This window comes from Trichomycterus rosablanca, chromosome 4 (assembly GCF_030014385.1).
Source record: "Trichomycterus rosablanca isolate fTriRos1 chromosome 4, fTriRos1.hap1, whole genome shotgun sequence".
NCBI lineage: Eukaryota > Metazoa > Chordata > Actinopteri > Siluriformes > Trichomycteridae > Trichomycterus > Trichomycterus rosablanca.
In genome coordinates, this window is record NC_085991.1 from 36,542,410 (window position 1) to 36,562,174 (window position 19,765).

Below are 19,765 nucleotides of genomic sequence, written 5' to 3' on the forward strand. Positions count from 1 at the left end.
AGCTAAAAAGTGAGGTTCCCTAATAAGTATGATTAGACATGACTTTTGTAGTGCTGATGTTAAGAGCAATCATCACCCACTATTAAGACTCATTACACACAATGCCCACAGTTAAGAGTCTGGTTTGATACTTTAAACACATCATTGAAAGCTAGTTCAGGAAGAAAAAGCAGTGTGTAGACAAAACATGAAGTGACTTTTATAGATTTTTTTCTACAGTGGAATAAAACTCATGACCTCTATGTATACTCCAGTCAGTATAGATTAAATTCCTGGAGATATAGTTAAATTCATGATACTATGCATTTGTATTGCATTTGTGAAGCTTTTAAGATATTTCAGCTATGAAGCACAGCTATGTTGAAATGATCCGCATCAGTAATGTTTTCATCTTGTTCTTTGGCACACATTAGCTCTTGGAAAAGGCTTGTTATTTAGTCCATTTTGTGCAAACTGAAATGTGAGGCTTCTCAGTCTGTCTGGTAATACTGAAGAATCTTTAAGAAAGCTTGAACTGAATGCATGAACAGCTATGTGTGAAAGACAAAGAATTAGTGAGGCTACAAACATTTAGCGCTGTTGCCTCTCCGATCATTTTTCTATCTGTAAAAAAAATTTACTATAGTTTTATTTATTATACATGACTCCTTAGTTTAAATCCAAACTAAACATATACATCGACCAGGCATAATATTATGACCACTGACTGGTGAAGTGAATAACACTGATTATCTCTTCATCACGGCACCTGTTAGTGGGTGGGATATATTAGGCACCAAGTGAACATTTTATCCTCAAAGTTGATGTGTTAGAAGCAGGAAAAAGGGCTTAAGGATTTGAGCGAATTGTGATGGCTAGACGACTGGGTCAGAGCATCTCCAAAACTGCAGCTCTTGTGGGGTGTTCCCGGTCTGCAGTGATCAGTATCTATCAAAAGCAATCCAAGGAAGGAACAGTGGTAGACTGGCGACAGGGTCATGGGTGGCCAAGGCTCATTGGTGCACGTGGGGAGCGAAGGCTGGCCTGTGGGGTCCGATCCAACAGACGAGCTACTGTAACTCAAACTGCTGAAGAAGTTAATGCTGGTTCTGATAGAAAGGTGTCAGAATACACAGTGCATTGCAGTCTGTTGCATATGGGGCTGCATAGCTACAGACCAGTCAGGGCGCACATGCTGACCCCTGTCCACCACACCAACAATGGCCACGTGAGCATCGGAACTGGACCACAGAGCAATGGAAGAAGGTGTCCTGGTCTGATGAATCACGTTTTCTTTTACATCACGTGGATGGCCGGGTGCATGTGCATCGCTTATCTGGGAAACACATGGAACCAAGGCAAGGCAAGGAAGAAGACAAGCCGGCGGAGGCAGTGTGATGCTTTGGACAATGTTCTGCTGGGAAACCTTGGGTCCTGCCATCCATGTGGATGTTACTTTCACTATATAAATATAAAAGTATAGTAGACACTGTCCACAGTCAAGATAGCTTTACATTGCCATGGGCTTAGATTGTTAATATGCAAAAGCAAAAACCCTGCTTTTATTTTTATCTTGGCCATATAATCAACAACTAATTTTAATTAAGCTTTGCTGTGATGACTTTGGATCATGTGCTTTTCTCTCATACGGAAGCTCAAAAGCTAATGGCACTGTAAAGTCTGCCTTCTATGTTTCAGCTGCCAAAATTCTTCACATTAGGTGATAGAGGTTACTTTATATGGGCCAAGTGCTACAGTCATTACACAAACTTATGCCAGCATTAACCTTTTGAAAGTGTCAATTTTACTTGGGTTAGAACATCCTTTCTCAACCCTGGAAACCTGTGAAAAACATTCTGACACTGACAAAACAAAATAAATAAAATTTTCAGAAAATTATAGTTACTTGATGTGAGTTTCTTACATGCTCCTTTCTTAATGTTATTTTACCAGATCACAATGTAAGCTCAGGCGTCAGCTTTTTTCCCTCAAAACCATTTGATTAATTTTGGCATGGAATAAATCTGGTTACTTCTAAATATGTGCCATTAACTTAATAATCCGGTGGTTGTGTGTAACATCTTAGGCTCAGGTTTTCCATTGATGCTCAGATTGTACCCCACTACCTTCTATTAATTACCACTTTGTGTGTGTTGTCCTTCAGAGTGATTCAGAGTGAACTTTTTTATATATATTATAGACTGGAGTGACTTGAGCTTGCATAGGATTAAAGGGTGCGGTGACTGACAAAAAAGATGGGAACTGCTGGGTTAGAACATGAGCATGTATGAACAACATTATTATGTGGCATATTAGGGCCAATGTAAAAAAATATATATATATATATTTAATTGTCAATTTTTGAGAATAAAGTATAAATGAGCTTGAGAATAAAGTCTAAATGATTTCGAGATTAAAGTCGAAATATTATGGCCACAGCAACCTCCTCGTGTTAAAATGAGGGATGTTGCAGTGGTAAAAACACGCGCTGGAACCAGAGCTGGGATCTCGAATACATCGTATCGAATATCAGCTCTGCCTTGCCGGCTGAGGCTGAGCGGCCACATTAACAACGATTGGCCTGTTGTTCAGACATGGGTGGAATTAAGCCAGATAGGCTCTCATAACTAATGCAATTACGACCTCTGCTGGCTGATTGATGGCGCCTGCACAGAGATGAAAAAAGTGCGTTCTCAGGGTGTGTCTGTCCGTACATAGTGCTGAGCTGCACTGCACTCGTCAAAGTGTAGGTGATAAGACGCATACGGCATGCTGCCCATGTGTCGGAGGGGGCGTAGGTTAGCTTCGTTCTCCTCAATCAGAGCGGGGATCGGCATTGGTGGAGAGGAAGCATGACGCAATCGGGCAATTGGACGCACTAAAAGGGAGAAAAAGGAGAGAAAATGCATAAAATAAAATGTATATAAAAAATGAGTGATGTTCATGATTTGGTAAAGTTATTCTTTCGTATTGGTTTAATAAATAAAGAAATCCTCAATCTTCTGGCACATCAGCGCCAGTTTGTTATTGCAAAGCCGTTTCAGCATCCTTATGCTAATAAATTGTGTTTATTTAGAGGAGAGAACCAGACGGACTTTGAGGAAATTATCTCTTTTGTTAAAGCGGAGCTTACAAGTAGTGGCAGTCTACAAGGCTATCGGTGGTTACATCTCAGTGCTATTCGAAGAGGGTTTGTAGTTTTACAGGAGACAATGAGAATGATAATCAAAAGCATCAAAAGCACCGTCAAAGCATTACAGTGCAGTACATTGTGGGTTTTTATTTCCCCACACAGCTCCGTGCATCCAGATTTGGTCTTTAATTATTCTTTGTATTTGTGAAACCGCTATTCAAGTGCTGTTTTCTACTTCACTTTATAAGCACCTAAACCCACTCTGACCTTGACCAGAATTATAACAATTAAGTGCTTTCAGGTTGATTCTGACTCCTGGCAACCATATGGATAGTGTTTCTCCCGAACATCCTGTTTTCTGTTTGGGTCTTCAGGTATCTTAATGGCTAATTCATTGTTCCCCTAATTGTATGCATCCATCTTTCTTTAGCTTGTCCTCTTCTCACTCAACTTTAATTTTACCAAGCATCACTTGGGGTTTTTGTTTGTAAAGAAGTCGCACATTAAACCATTTTTTCTCTACAAAGTATGTTATTTTTTTAACCATGGTATGGGTAATGCCATGTTTTACCTGCACATGTGTAAAGGCACTGCTGAGGGAATAAGCCAGACCACCGGCCTGATATTTGACTGTTGGTCCATTCTTAGCACTGCAATGGCACTAACATGGTAATGCCAGCATTGATACTAAGCTGTTTAAAGATCTATCCAACACTGCTGTCTGATGCACTCATATCAGTTTAACATACCAGCCAAATTGTGATGGCGGGATAACAGTGTTCCTGCCAAATTGGTTCATGGAAGGAGAACCAGTGAACTGGTGACTTGATAATTGGTGCTCAAGGTTCTCTGATGGAGCAAAAGTTCAGCTCATCAGGTCTAAACCACTACTACTGAGCTACTGTAGCACAAATAACCAAAACTGTTAATGCTGGCTATGATTCAACAGAATGAACACAGTGCATGGTGATCATCAGAGCTAGACCGTGAAGTAATGGAACAAGGTGGCATGGTCTGGTTTCTCTTTTTTAAGTGACCCACATTTTGCCCATGATTTTTACTCCAACCCAGGCAGCACAACCAATGCATCACATTAAAACACACAAAAAAAATATGCTTAATAAAAAAGGTGACAATCTGGTCCCACTGTGGTTCACAGTGGTTTGTAACATAAAGCCTCCACATGGGGGCATACATGGACAAGTTCATTTCATGTTTGTTACTCTTAAATTATTATTTTTCTGTGACCCATTTTTTTGGCTCACAACCCATCCAGGGGTCACGACCCAGGGTTTAGAAAATGCTTTTTTACTTTATGTGAATGTCCATGGTTTGTTGCTTACCTAAAAAAGAGATGGTCTTATGGTCACAATGGAGAGTACCACTTTCAGTGAGTACTCACTACAGCTTCTTTTGAGCACCCTTGACGTTTCAGAAGTACTTCAACTCGGTCGTCTGGCCATAACAATTCAGCCCTTGCCAGGTTCACTCAGGTCTTTATGTATCCTCATATTTGTGCATTCACCTTGTGTACTGCTAGTAAATACTATCAGCCCAACATTTAATATATTCCTGACTAGCATGTGCAAATTTTGAAAATAAGCATGCATCGCTGTGCACATTTTTGGGGGGTTGGTCCTAATGTTTTGGCCCACAACTGTAATTTGATATTTGTTCATTTAAATAGTTAAATTGTCAGGACTTTCCTTGACTTCATTAAAATAAAAATCAAATTCATTAAGGGCTCTAGTGCCAACCTCTTTCTCTTTCTTTATTTGCAGTAGTAGTACGTGTGCTGTCAGCATGGCACCCCCCCCCCCCCCCCTCCTTAGCAAAGAGATTATTACAATCATGCATGTCATTGCAAATGCATTTGATCAAAAGACACTGATTGCTATTATTTTCTCCCGGTCTCTATCTCTCATCATTTCTGTTTCTGTCTTTACCACTTATTCTGCCTCATTCGCTGCATCCTGAACTCTCATGCCATCTGTCTTGTTTTGTCATGCCCCATCCACCCTCTCTATTCTTTTGTACCTGTATGTGCATGTGGCTTACTGTCTGTGATGATGGTCTGGGTCTGTTCTCTTTTTACCTTTTTACCATCTGCTGCACCTTTACACACCTCGTATCTCGCCTCTTTCATTCTCGTTAAAGATTCTTAAACTTTCACAACTTGTGGTTAATTATTTCATGCCATTTGTATATATTCTCGTCTACTTAGTGATGCATTATAGATTCCCTGTTAATTTAAAAGCACAGTCTTATGTAGCCATTGTCTATGCTTGTGACATGAAGGCTTGGTGGCTGGCACTGTTACCTCACAGCATGCAGGTCCTGGGTTTGATTCCCAGGTGGATACATTTACATTTTCGGCATTTAGCAGACACTCTTATCCAGAGCGACTTACAGAAGTGCTTCCATTAGCAAACTTCTCATTACTGTAGTTTAAGTAAACAACAGTCCAAGAACACAAATGCTAAAACCCTGTTAGAACCATTTTTGTTTTGTTTTTTGGAAAGAAATGAAAGTGTTAGTAAGTAAGTACATATCAGCTTAAGTGCTTAGTAAAAGGTGGGTTTTTAATCATTTTTTTGAAGACATCGAGAGACTCAGATGTTCGGACAGACAGAGGAAGTTCGTTCCACCACTTGGGTGCCAGTACAGAGAAGAGCTTTGATGCTTGTCTTCCTCGCGTCCTGGGTGGAGGATCAAGTCCAAGACTAGTGGCTCGGAGGTTGCGTGGTACAGAGCGGGGTTTGATTAGACCACAAAGTTGGCTTGTGGCTGGTCCATTTTTGGCTTTGTAGGCGAGCATCAGTGTTTTAAACTGAATGCGTGCAGTTACAGGAAGCCAGTGAAGAGAACACAGCAGTCGGGTGATGTGGCAGTGGATAGGTCCTGGTCCTTTCTGAGTGGAGTTTGCATGTTCTCCTCATGTCTTTGTGGGTTTTCTCTGGGTGTTCTGGTTTTCTCCCATGTCAAAAGACGAGCCCACCACCCTGAGTAGGACAAAGCGGTGGTAAACAAGTCGTAGTCTAGTGGTTAAGGTACTGGACTAGTAATCAGAAGGTTGCTGGTTCAAGCCTCACCACACCAGGTTGCTGCTGTTAGGTCCTTGAGCAAGGCATCTAACCCTCAATTGTTCAGACTGTGTGGTATAACTGTAATGCGAGTCGCTTTGGATTAAGGCGTCTGCTAAATGCCGAAAAAATATATATCATCATACATCTTGAGGGGCAAGCCGTAGCCTAGTGGTTAAGGTACTGGACTAGTAATCAGAAGGATGCTGGTTCAAGCCCCACCACTTCCAGGTTGCTGCTGTTAACCCTCAATTGCTCAGACTGTATACTGTGACTGTACTGTAAGTCGCTTTGGATAAAAGCTCCTGCTAAATCCCAAAAATATAAATGTAAAACAGGCAATAAATGAATGGTGGTCTATGCTACCAAGTGTATGTGATATCTGCATCCCCATGCTTGATTCCAATAAACAGTCAGCTAAAGCAGTGGTCCCCAACCTTTTTTGCACCACGAACCGGTTTCGTATAAGATATAACTTCACAGGCCGGCGGGGGGATTTAAAATAAAATTATACAATGAGCACAATAAAAAACATAATAATTATAAATAAAGTGCATAATATACTGTATAATAAAGTGCATAATAATACTACTCACCAATGATGGAAAATCAGTGGGAACCCTGGGCTTTTTTCGCTGCAACAAGCCGCTCCCACCTAGAGGTGGAAGGAGACAGTAACACCCGAAGTGTGTTCCTTATGTCCAGTCTACTTCGTAACTTTTTGGTTGCCGTCACTGCAGAAAATCCCGCTTTACAAATATAGGATGTTGGAAATGGAAGCAGTGTTTTCATTGCTTTTGTAGTGATCTCTAATTATTTATTCTTTCTGTGCGGCCTGGTAATACGGTTCGTGGCCCAGTGGTTGGGGATCACTGAGCTAAAGGACATTTTTAATCGTAGTAATATAAGTGACTTATGATATCAATTTATTTTCAGTTAAGTGGTTAATCATCACCATTAATTGTCTAAATGCATAGACTTAAAAGCTACAGAAAAAATATAGCCCTTAATCCAAAACTTGACTTAAGTGTGTCTATGATCACATGGACAAAAACAATGCCTAAATAACATTTCTGGCTTGCTTTTTTCCCTTTTAACCATTATGAAGTTTTACTACTGATTGTTAGTGGTTTATTGTGTGGCGGGTCTCCAGAGTATAGACATGACTAATAAAAGCATTATATATTGGTCTGTTTGTGTGTTTGTGTGTGCCGTTGGCAGGCTCTGTGCAACGTGGAATTAGTAAGCAGTGCTGAATTGAATGGAGAAATTGGATCAGATTACGGTGAATTTTGGCACTGGATTTAGTCCCAATCCTCTCACCACTAAGCAGACTAGGAGAGAGAGAGAGTGAGCAAGAGAACAAAGATTAAACAGGCTTTCTGCTGTATGTGAATCAGTGGTCCCCGGTGGAGAATCTTTTTGGATTTGTGACCTGCCTGAATTGCTCTGATATTTAAAATTACTAAGCAATGACTGTACAAAAGCTGTGAACTTTATCAACTAGAGGCTTCTGTCTGTTTCCATGCTTTTTAATCCTTCAGCATGCATCTTTGTTTTATGCCTTTACACTTATCTCCATTTCTTCCCTTATCTGTGTATGAGGCTGTATTCGTGCTGCTGTCCAAGTTAGATGTCCTGCTGACTGCACTGTTTTTCTGGCTTGCCAGTGGTGTCCTGCTGTTCCACAAAATTGGCCTTTTGCTTATGGATCTGTTCCACTATGCACGTGTTGCCAGCAGTTGGACTTATATAATGATTTGAAATTAGCACTAGAGGTCCAAAATCTGCTTAAGCTGTGATTTCTGAAAGGTCACATGGTGTGATTATAAAGAAAAAAGGATTTCTCATTGCACCTAAAGTGTTAGTTTAGAAATGCCATATTTTTCCCCCCATGTTTAGTGCACTATTGCTGAAAGTCTTTATTTGGTTATTGTTGGATCTACCATACTAATACAGTGGTACCTTGAAACTCAACGTCAGTTGGTTCTGGGACTGGCGTTAAGTTTAAAAGGCGTTGAGTTTCAAGGTATTTTTTCCCATAAGGATAGGGAAACCTGTTAATGCGTTCCATGGTCCCGTGGACTTGCATATATTTTAGACTTAAGTAAAATAATGGGGTTGTTTTTGACACTTAAACACTGAAAGTAACACAAATATAATACAAAAAGAGTGAAATAAAAAGCTGATTCTTACAATTTCTCAGCACCCCGAGCTATAACACAAGTTTAAAAGTGAAAAAGGGAGAGAAATCCAGCTAAACACAGATACATGTGGTGCTTTCAGAGTGAAATCTGACAGTTATTCCACACAAATGCAGTTTTCTCATATTCACACTTTGATGACGTATTACCACACCGCTCAAGCCGAGCGCAGAACAAAGCAACTGTTAGTTGTTAATTTGAAATTTTAAAAAAAACAAACTGAACATGTTGAGTTTGACGAAGGCCGTTGAGTTTCAAATATTTTGAGTTTAGGGGACGTTAAGTTACAAGGTACCCACTGTAAATGAAAGTTAGTGGAATGGTTGTACAGTATGTACTGTTCGGACCAGAGTTTGATTCTTACTTTAATTATTATGTAAGATTATTATGTGTTTTCTCTGGGTGATCTAGTTTGCTCCTACCGCTCAAAAACATGCCAACATACCAGTAAGTAAACTAACTGCTGTAAATTAGGTGCCTCCCCTAAGTAAGTAGCTGAATGCCCTAAATTGGTGCCCTGTCCAGAGGACATTCCAGCCTTTTGTAATTGAGAGTGTGGTTCTGCAGTGGCAGTCTGCATTGCTGTTTTGTGAGGGGTAAATTGTTTTGTCAGGGTTTCAGGTCCACTATGAAGAATGAAGAAGAACGCCTTTATTTGTCATATATACATATACAGACATACAGTACAATGAAATTTTCCCCTGGAGCAGAAAGGGTTAAGGGCCTTGTATACATTAAAGAAAATAGCACAAGTATGGCAAACATTTGCACACCAAAAAAAAGAGAAATGGAATTTATTTGTTACCAGAAGCCTAAATAGCAGCAAGACAAGTTGGGTTTAATTTTGGAAAGCATTTTGAGCAAGCAACAGTACATTGATTTTTGCAGAGGGGAAAGAAGTCTGGCTAACACAAGAGCTTAAACACTGCAACAGCTGATGAAAGCTATTGACAGTTGTAGACTTAAATAAAGACCATCCAGTTTTACAGCATCTTGTTTTATTATACACAGATCAGGCTTAACATTATGACCACCTCCTTGTTTTTACACTCACTGTCCATTTTATCAGCTCCACTTACCATATAGAAGCACTTTGTAGTTCTACAATTACTGAATGCAGTCCATGTGTTTCTCTACATACTTTTTTTAGCCTGCTTTCACCCTGTTTTTCAATGTTCAGGACCCCCACAGGACCACCACAGAGCAGGTATTATTTGGGTGGTGGAGCATTCTCAGCACTGCAGTGACACTGACAGGGAAGTTGTGTGTTAGTGTGTGTTGTGCTGGTATTAGTGGATGAGACACAGCAATGCTGATGGTGTTTTTAAACATCTCACTGTCACTGCTGGACTGAGAATAGTCCACCAACCAAAAATATCCAGCCAACAGCACCCCGTGGGCAGCGTCCTGTGACTACTGATGAAGGTCTAGAAGATGACCAACTCAAACAGCAGCAATAGATGAGCGATCGTCTTTGACTTTACATCTACAAGGTGGACCAACTAGGTAGGAGTGTCTAATAAAGTGGACAGTGAGTGGACATGGTATTTAAAAACTCCAGCAGCGCTGCTGTGTCTGATCCACTCATACCAGCACAACACACACTAACACACCACCACCATGTCAGTGTCACTGCAGTGCTGAGAATCATCCACCACCTAAATAATACCTGCTCTGTGGTGGTCCTGACCATTAAAGAACAGGGTGAAAGCAGGCTTAAAAGTATGTAGAGAAACAGATGGACTACAGTCAGTAATTGTAGAACTACAAAGTGCTTCTATATAGTAAGTGGAGCTGATAAAATGGACAGTGAGTGTAGAAACAAGGAGGTGGTTTTAATGTTATGGCTGATCGGTGTACAGTGTATCACAAAAGTGAGTACACCCCTCACATTTCTGCAAATATTTCATTATATCTTTTCATGGGACAACACTATAGACATGAAACTTGGATATAACTTAGAGTAGTCGGTGTACAGCTTGTATAGCAGTGTAGATTTACTGTCTTCTGAAAATAACTCAACACACAGCCATTAATGTCTAAATAGCTGGCAACATAAGTGAGTACACCCCACAGTGAACATGTCCAAATTGTGCCCAAATGTGTCGTTGTCCCTCCCTGGTGTCATGTGTCAAGGTCCCAGGTGTAAATGGGGAGCAGGGCTGTTAAATTTGGTGTTTTGGGTACAATTCTCTCATACTGGCCACTGGATATTCAACATGGCACCTCATGGCAAAGAACTCTCTGAGGATGTGAGAAATAGAATCGTTGCTCTCCGCAAAGATGGCCTGGGCTATAAGAAGATTGCTAACACACTGAAACTGAGCTACAGCATGGTGGCCAAGGTCATACAGCGGTTTTCCAGGACAGGTTCCACTCGGAACAGGCTTCGCCAGGGTCGACCAAAGAAGTTGAGTACACGTGTTCGGCGTCATATCCAGAGGTTGGCTTTAAAAAATAGACACATGAGTGCTGCCAGCATTGCTGCAGAGGTTGAAGACGTGGGAGGTCAGCCTGTCAGTGCTCAGACCATACGCCGCACACTGCATCAACTCGGTCTGCATGGTCGTCATCCCAGAAGGAAGCTGACGCACAAGAAAGCCCGCAAACAGTTTGCTGAAGACAAGCAGTCCAAGAACATGGATTACTGGAATGCCCTGTGGTCTGACGAGACCAAGATAAACTTGTTTGGCTCAGATGGTGTCCAGCATGTGCGGCGGCGCCCTGGTGAGAAGTACCAAGACAACTGTATCTTGCCTACAGTCAAGCATGGTGGTGGTAGCATCATGGTCTTGGGCTGCATGAGTGCTGCTGGCACTGGGGAGCTGCAGTTCATTGAGGGAAACATGAATTCCAACATGTACTGTGACATTCTGAAACAGAGCATGATCCCCTCCCTTCGAAAACGTTTTCCAACAGGATAACGACCCCAAACACAACCTCCAAGATGACGATTGCCTTGCTGAGGAAGCTGAAGGTAAAGGTGATGGACTAAACCCAATTGAGCACCTGTGGCGCATCCTCAAGTGGAAGGTGGAGGAGTTCAAGGTGTCTAACATCCACCAGCTCCGTGATGTCATCATGGAGGAGTGGAAGAGGATTCCAGTAGCAACCTGTGCAGCTCTGGTGAATTCCATGCCCAGGAGGGTTAAGGCAGTGCTGGATAATAATGGTGGTCACACAAAATATTGACACTTTGGGCACAATTTGGACATGTTCACTGTGGGGTGTACTCACTTATGTTGCCAGCAATTTAGACATTAATGGCTGTGTGTTGAGTTATTTTCAGAAGACAGTAAATCTACACTGCTATACAAGTTGTACACTAACTACTCTAAGTTATATCCAAGTTTTATTTCTATAGTGTTGTCCCATGAAAAGATATAATTAAATATTTGCAGAAATGTGAGGGGTGTACTCACTTTTGTGATACACTGTATATTAAAAGATAAAATACATCCAAGTAGCCGACTCCAGCCTGTTATGGTCTGTTAAATCTGCTCACTCTTTTTTTAAATACATCTAAAATTAATAAACAATCCAACCAATCATCATTGCTTTGATAATTAAATTGACCAAATGCACAACACTACTTTAACACACCCGCTGGACATAACAAAAAAGAGGGGGCCTGGTTCACAGTGTTTAATGTGGTTGAAATCAGGACTGTATGTATGTCTAGGTTGCCATATAGTAAGTCTCAGTTCTGTTGGGTTTAAATAAAAATGATCATAGAACAGATAATTTCCTTAGGTGATCTGTTTGGCGTCTGTGTTTCTGTCACAAAATGTGTGATTTCTTCGAGCAAGCTGTTTGTTGTTCTAAATTAAAAACACCTCCAGACACTTTTTTTCTTTCTTGTGTGGAAATAAAAATAATTCGGTTTTTTTGTCTGATACCTTATCAGTGCTGTTTGATGCTATTTCTACATAGTTAAATTAAGTTAATTTAATAGGTCACTTGTCTGGATCAGTCTTCATGTTTCTAATTTGTAATGTTGTTAAATTTAAAAGGAAAGGTAATTTAAATAATCAATCTCTGTATAAATGTCTTTCTGAAAGCTGAAACCCTAAGGATAGTATTTCTCCACAGCATCCAGTTTTCATGCCTCTTAATGGGCTTGTTCATTGTTCCTCTGCTTGTATATAAATCCATCTTGTTACTGGCCTTCCTCTTCCTCTATTACCTTCAATTCTTTCAGGCACAACTGTCTTTTTCCCCTCAAAATGTGTCGAGTAAAACATTGATTTATTTTGTTTGCTAGCAGTTATAAAGACACTTTTTTTACTGTCCAGCTTTCATGTTGCATACACGTCCAGGTAGACACAGACAGACAGACAGACAGACAGACAGACACAGACAGACAGACAGACAGACAGACAGACAGACAGACAGACAGACAGACAGACAGACAGACAGACAGACAGACAGACAGACAGACAGACAGACCGACCGACAGACCGACCGACCGACCGACCGACAGACAGACAGACAACTTTATTAATCCCATAGGGAAAGTCAGTTATTACAGCAGCTCAAGATACATTAAAGCAAAAGTATTAAAGTACACAAGTGGGGAAAAAATCTAATCAATCCACTACAGGTATCCTATCATGTATGTCTACATTTCATTTATCTACATGTTTATTTTAATAAATATGTACACATGTATGTTAGGATCCCTGTAGTAGAATCTTAATAATGTGCCTAATTGCTTATAGGTCCATGCATTTTGGTAAAGCTTACAATCTCACTGCTTAGGGCTTTTTCTTTATTTGAAGTACTAATGAAGTACTAGTGTCTTATTTATTTATTTTTTTAATCGTTTATTCTGTTGTACAGGTTGGCTATGAGAATGCTGGCACAGTTGAGTTCCTGTTGGACAAACATGGAAAACACTACTTCATAGAGGTCAATTCCCGTCTTCAGGTGGAGCACACGGTCACAGAGGAGGTCACTGAGTGAGTTTTTGTGATGATTTTTGTGTTGTGTTATTTGTTGTGTATTTTGCATGGATACATGGTTTAAAGCAGACACTGCTTCAATGATAACAGATTTTGCATATTTTAAGTATTGCAGAGAAGCCAGTGGTAGTCTCTTATCCAGCGGATTTCTCTATCTTTCCATTATTTTCTTTCAGTAAATCTGTTTATCTCTTCCTAAGCTCTAGCCTGAAGTGATTTCTCTGTGAAAGATAAAAGTGTGTGTGTGTTGGTGTGTCCTTATGTGGCTGCATGTCTGTTGAACAGGAAAATAAAAGTGGTAATAATGCAGAATTCTTTAGAGGGTGGGTGGTGGAGGTCTGTGAATTTTTGTACGTACTTGTGCAAATAAATGCAAATCTGCCATCTCTGTTTTAAGGAATTAGTCAAGGGACTAAGCTAGAATAATGAGAGAATAAATAAATAAACACTGAACAGAAGGTTAATATCATGGTCATAATACATTTTCATAAATAACATTTTGTCGTCAAAATTATGAATTATGTTCATTTTCCACTCACAGATTTAATGTGCCACTTACTCACCTATCTGTGAGGACCAGTTTATCTTGATCACTATTGACTATTGCACTGATAAGAACAAATATACTCTAATCCTGCGAATGGACAGCCTAATACAACATAACAGCACCACTGAAAACCCATAACTGTAGAGGTCAAGCATTTAAAATTGTACCATACTCTTGGTGCATTTGCCATAATGCACCTGACCCTTTAGAACTTTGTGTGGTCTATTTACAGAGGGACAGTGGTAGCCTAGTGGGTAGGGCTTTGGGCTAGCAACTGAAAGGTTGAGAGCTCTGCCATGCAGCCACTTTTGGGCTGCAAGGGCCACTGTTGGGCCATTGAGCAAGGCCCGTAACCCTCTCTGCTCCAGGGGTGCCATACACTGGCTGACCCAGCGCTCTGACCCCAGCTTTCAAACAAGCTGGGATATGTGAAGAAAGAATTCCATTGTGCTGTGAACCTGTATATGTATATATGGCAAATAAAGGCATTCTAAAAAGCAAGCAGGTTAAGCATCTATGGCTGTGTTTATGCTTGTAGTTCAGTACCCTTGGTCCAGACCAACCAAGAAAATTTGTTACATTTTAGTCCAGAAGCATATGCCCTTCTAATGGCAGTGGAAAATGCAAGACTCATGAACAAGTGCAACACCTTGATATGTACAGACTCCAAATTATGCCTTCAAGCACTAAACTCACCCACAGCCGATCACCCAACAATAATCAAAATAACTTGCAGACAAAAAGTTTGAAATTAGACTGCTGGATACCTGGACATTGCGGAATATTGGGAAATGAAAAAGCTGACCTGTTGGCAAGAGGAAGAACTCTACAAAAAATCATCAATCTCAAACTTTCACCAACAGACATCAAAACCCATATGAATGACTACATTAAAAATAGATGGCAACTTCAATGGAACACACAAACAAACAATAAACTACATGAAATTTACCCCAGTATCAGAAATAAACCAAAAATGCATCATGGAAAATGTACAGACCAAGTTATCTACACTAGATGTAGGATAGGCCATTCCAGATTGACACAGCAACACTTAAAACTTGGAAAAGACACCTGACTTTGCGAAAACTGTGACATACCAATCACCATAAAACACATTCTGAATGAATGCCCAAAGTACAACAGTAAAAGACAAAGACTACATAAGCCCAATACTTTAAAATAAATTCACACAAGATAATAAATACTAGCATAAAACACTGTTTTAAAACGCCATGTTGTAATATTTATGATATACATGGCAGGAATCAAACAAACCTTTTAGTCCTGGTTTGCTTAGAGTTCTCACTCATTCACAACTAAACCAAAATAATTTATCAAGAAAAAGATAAGTGATGTATGACGCATATGTGACACATTTCGCACGCCAGTCATTAGAACAAAGCATGGGCTTAATGCACTTATCGGGGAGTGTACCTTTGTATTTTTACCAACAGAAAGCACAGCAAGAGGTGGTAATGTATAAAGGCCTTAAAACAGCACCTGCAATTATTTTGCTGCTCATTTACCTTTATAGTAGCAATTGTTTTCAGATTGCATCAAGGTGAGCATGTCGCTGTACATGCCTCTTCTGAGACCTGCACAGCCCTCCTCTTCTCGCCCCTGCTTTCTGCACAGGCGTCTCTTCCGCCAATCAGGGTCCTTACACAGCGTATGAAGACACACCCACCCACACATAGTCCGGCCCCCACCCTGCAGATACGTTGGCCAGTTAGTATCTGCTGCAGGCACTGCCAATTATGCCCGCTAGATGGCGCCCAGCCGACCGGTGGTAACACCGAGTTATGAACCGGGGAGTTCAGAAACTCTGTGCTGGTAGCAATTGTTTTCTAGGCACTTTGTCCTCCTGGCGTGTTTAGTGTCAGGTCATCATGTCATGTTGGTTTGTTTAGATGCCTTTGGTTTGTATTGTGTTCATACCTGCAACCAACAAAGTGCACCAGAATTTGTTTGGAAATGGACCAGGACCCCCCTGCTCAAAGAGGGAACTTTAAAAGGAAGAGTTTGCACTATAACGTACCACATTAGGGTTTGTTTTAACTGAACCAAAAAGTTTAAACAAAACATATGTGACTTATGCTCATTTAGCAGGTGCTTTTATCCAAAGCGACTTACAGTAATGTGACAGTATATTGTCTAAGCAATTGAGGGTTAAGGTCCCTGCTCAGGGGCCGAACAGTGGCAACCTGCCAGTGGTGGGGCTTGAACCAGCAACCTTTTGGTTATTAATCCAGTACCTTAACCACTAGGCTTTAACTGCCCAATGCTCCTCCTATTCAACAAAATTCCTTTTAAATCTCTTTTTAAGTCACTTATTTTTTATTTATTTAATTTTTTTCCTCTTGTCATCTTAATGATAATTAGGGTCAGCTTTATGAAAAAAATTACCCCTATCAGGCATATATGATATTTACTTAATTGTACCATGCAGTCCACTAGTCTGGAGGCATTTTCACATGTTAAATATTATTTACACAGGTTAATTTCTCACTCCTCTGTATAGAAAGTGCAGAAGTAGAAAGTGTGATGATGTTGTAGGAGGCTATAAATAGCCTGTGCTTCCTGTGCTGACCTCTGTGCTGCAGTGTAATGACAAAGAAATGAGCCTAATACCATTTCAGCACAGACACAGTCAGACTGATGAGCTGAGTGAGTGATGGAACTCTCATCTCCTATTCCCACAGACAATCTTTCTCTGAGTGTACACACACACACACTCCTTCTTTGGCGCATGTGTTCTCTTGGAAGAATAAGGCTCCCTAGTAACAGATATTAGAACCTGTCATGTGCAATTAACACTGTCCTGTTAGATTTTCACAACTTCACTTTGCTCATGAAACATTTACCACGATCACAGTGAAATCATTTGTTGTATCCTATACACAATGACCTATCACCATAAAGCTGGTGAGGTTAATTATTAGTTAAATAATATAATAGAATATACACCGATCAGCCTTAACATTAAAACCATCTTGTTTTTACACTCACTGTCCATTTTATTAGCTCCACTTACCACAAATTACTGACTGTAGTCCATCTGTTTTTCTGCATGCTTTGTTAGCCCCCTTTTACCCTGTTCTTCAATGGTCAGAACTGTCCCAGGACCACTACGGAGTAGGTATTATTTGGGTGGTGGATCATTCTCATCACTGCAGTGCCACTGACATGTTGGTGGTGTGTTAGTGTGTGTTGTGCTGGTATGAGTGGATCAGACACAGCAGCGCTAATGCAGTTTTTAAACACCTTACAGTCAGTGCTGGACTGTAAATAGTCCACCAACCAAAGATATACTGTATCTAGCCAACAGCACCCTGTAGGCAGCATCTTGTGACCACTGATGAAGATCTCAAAGATGACCAACTCAAACAGCAGCAATAGATGAGCGATTGTCTCTGACTTTACATCTACAAGGTGGACCAACTAGGTAGGAGTGTCTAATAGAGTGGACAGTGAGTGGACATGGTATTTAACAACTCCAGCAGCGCTGCTGTGTCTGATCCACTCATACCAGCACAACACACACTAACACACCACCACCATGTCATTGTCACTGCAGTGCTGAGAATTATCCACCACCTAAAGTCCCAGGAAGGGACTTTGAACTTGGACTTTCGATTACTTGCCTCCTTAACAGAACACAACATGTTTAAGTATTGTATTCATTTTTATTTTTGTATTCATTATTTTATTTTACATTTACATTTTTAGCATTTAGCAGACACCTTTATCCAAAGCGACTTACAGTACTGTGACAGTATACAGTCTGAGCAATTAAGGGTTAAGGGCCTTGCTCAAGGGTCCAACAGCAGCAACCTGACATTGGTGGGGCTTGAACCAGCAACCTTCTGATTACTAGTTCAGTACCTTAACCACTAGGCTACCACGTCCCACTAGGCTACCACGTCCCCCCAGAGATGAGCAACATGTCTGTCGTTAAGCTGTTCAGATTAGAAACAGCAGAGAATGGAGGTTCCAAAGTCCAACACCCAATGTGATGTGACTAGAGCAGTATAAAGGGAGGCCCACAGCCCTGTTCCTTGTTCTTCTTCAAATACACTGCTGTAAGAACCCACGATCGTGACAATAAATTCTCCAATCCAATCAACTGTAATCTTTTTCCTTTACTATTTGACCTTATTTTTCCATGTCAGAACTAAGGTCAGTGTCCTAACGTAAGCTGTACTCAGCAAAAAATAAAAAGACACAGCAAAAAATAAAGTGAGGACTCCCTCATAATAAAGTACTATTCAGTTGGGATGTTGACTGTGAGCAAGGGCTTATCACCCATACTCAGTGGGCACATTCCATTTCTAAAGAACAGTGGTCCCCAACCATCGTCCATGGGTCATTTATTATCGGTCCGCACAGACAAAAAATAAATAATTAGAGATCGGCACAAAAGCAATAACATTTCCAATACTCTTCGGGTGTTGTTGTCCCCAATCACCACTAGGTGGGAGCAGCGTCTCGTCACGGCGAAAAAATCTCAGGATTCACACTGATTTTCAATTCTATAGTTGTTCTATTTTAAATCCTCCCGCCCCCACCGATCCATAAAATGATATCTTGTATAAAACTGGTTCGTGGTGCAAAAAAGGTTGGAGACCGCTGCTGTAGAAGACTACTAAAGTAAAGATACACCAAAGTTAGCATTGCAGTAGTCATTTCTATTGTATTGTGTGACATAAGCTTATATAAAGATAACAAATAAAATAAAGACAATAAACAAATAAAGACAAAATATTCTTGTTTCTTTGCTTGTTTTTATTGTGCCCATGCATTAAGGAAACCAGTAATCAAGCAAGGACAAGGTCATGAGTCAAGGACATGAAATTCCCAGTACCCAATGTAGCTAAATGAAGCTCCCTGCAGTTGTTTTCCAAAAACATAAATGTATGCAGGGCTTTATTGTAGAAAACACCTACAACTTGATATCAATTGTTATTTTAATATGTTAGGTTGTTTACAAATGTCTAGCTATACACTTTACTGCATATACTTATATCTAAGGTATTTTTAAAGCATGTTTGTGTCATTTCTCTTGTCACAATAAGTGTGTATGCATGTTGACTAGACAAGACTTTAAATGCTTCTAATTTGCATTGATTGGGGTAGAAATGAGATCAGTAATAGACCCATTGTTTTTGTCATTAGAGCATGAATGGACCCTGATGGCATGTCAATAGGAAATGCACAACACACTAAAACAGATTGTGTTTGCTCTTCCAAGCACTTCATCTTTCCCATGGTGGCGTCACTACAAAAGCTTCTTAATGATAGAGAACAGACCCAACATTCACTATTCTTTAGTACTAGCACTTGCATTAGCTTATTGCTTTTTTATGTCATGTGACTATTTCGTTTATTTGCTTGTTAGGTTTTTGCTTCAGTCAGAAAGCTATTTTATCTCTCATGGTGACACTAAGAATCACATTGATCAATGTTGCTCTGTTCACAACCTCTTCCTTTGCTGTTTCATCCTGTTGTTACCCCCTACCTCTGCTTAGCCTTCATTCCACCATCCTTTTCCATTACTCTGGGTCCTCCACTGTCCCCGGCCTCCCATTGTTAGTGCTATTTTGCTCCTTCTGTTTTGGTCCTAATGCTCTCTTTCACACTCTCTTTTTTGATGCAAGTGTTTTTGAAAAATAAGACTCTTTAGTAAGAGATATCAGAACCTGTGAAGTGCAATTAACGCTGTCTTGATAGATTTTTCACAACTTTCTTTGCTCATTAAATGCTTGCTACGCCCACACTGAAATAATTTGCCGTATCCTATACACTGTGACTATAAATGACAATATACAATAATGACCACCTTCCTAATATTG

The 19,765-nt window shown here is 40.3% G+C and overlaps 1 protein-coding gene across 1 annotated transcript in view; it reads left to right on the forward strand.

The window, feature by feature from the left end:
• pcxb (pyruvate carboxylase b) overlaps positions 1–19,765 on the forward strand; it is a 371,478-nt gene that overhangs the window by 53,408 nt on the left and 298,305 nt on the right. Inside the window, exon 7 of the mRNA XM_062994233.1 lies at positions 13,242–13,360. Within this exon, the coding sequence (XP_062850303.1) occupies positions 13,242–13,360 (119 nt within the window). The remainder of the gene's footprint in view (positions 1–13,241; positions 13,361–19,765) is intronic.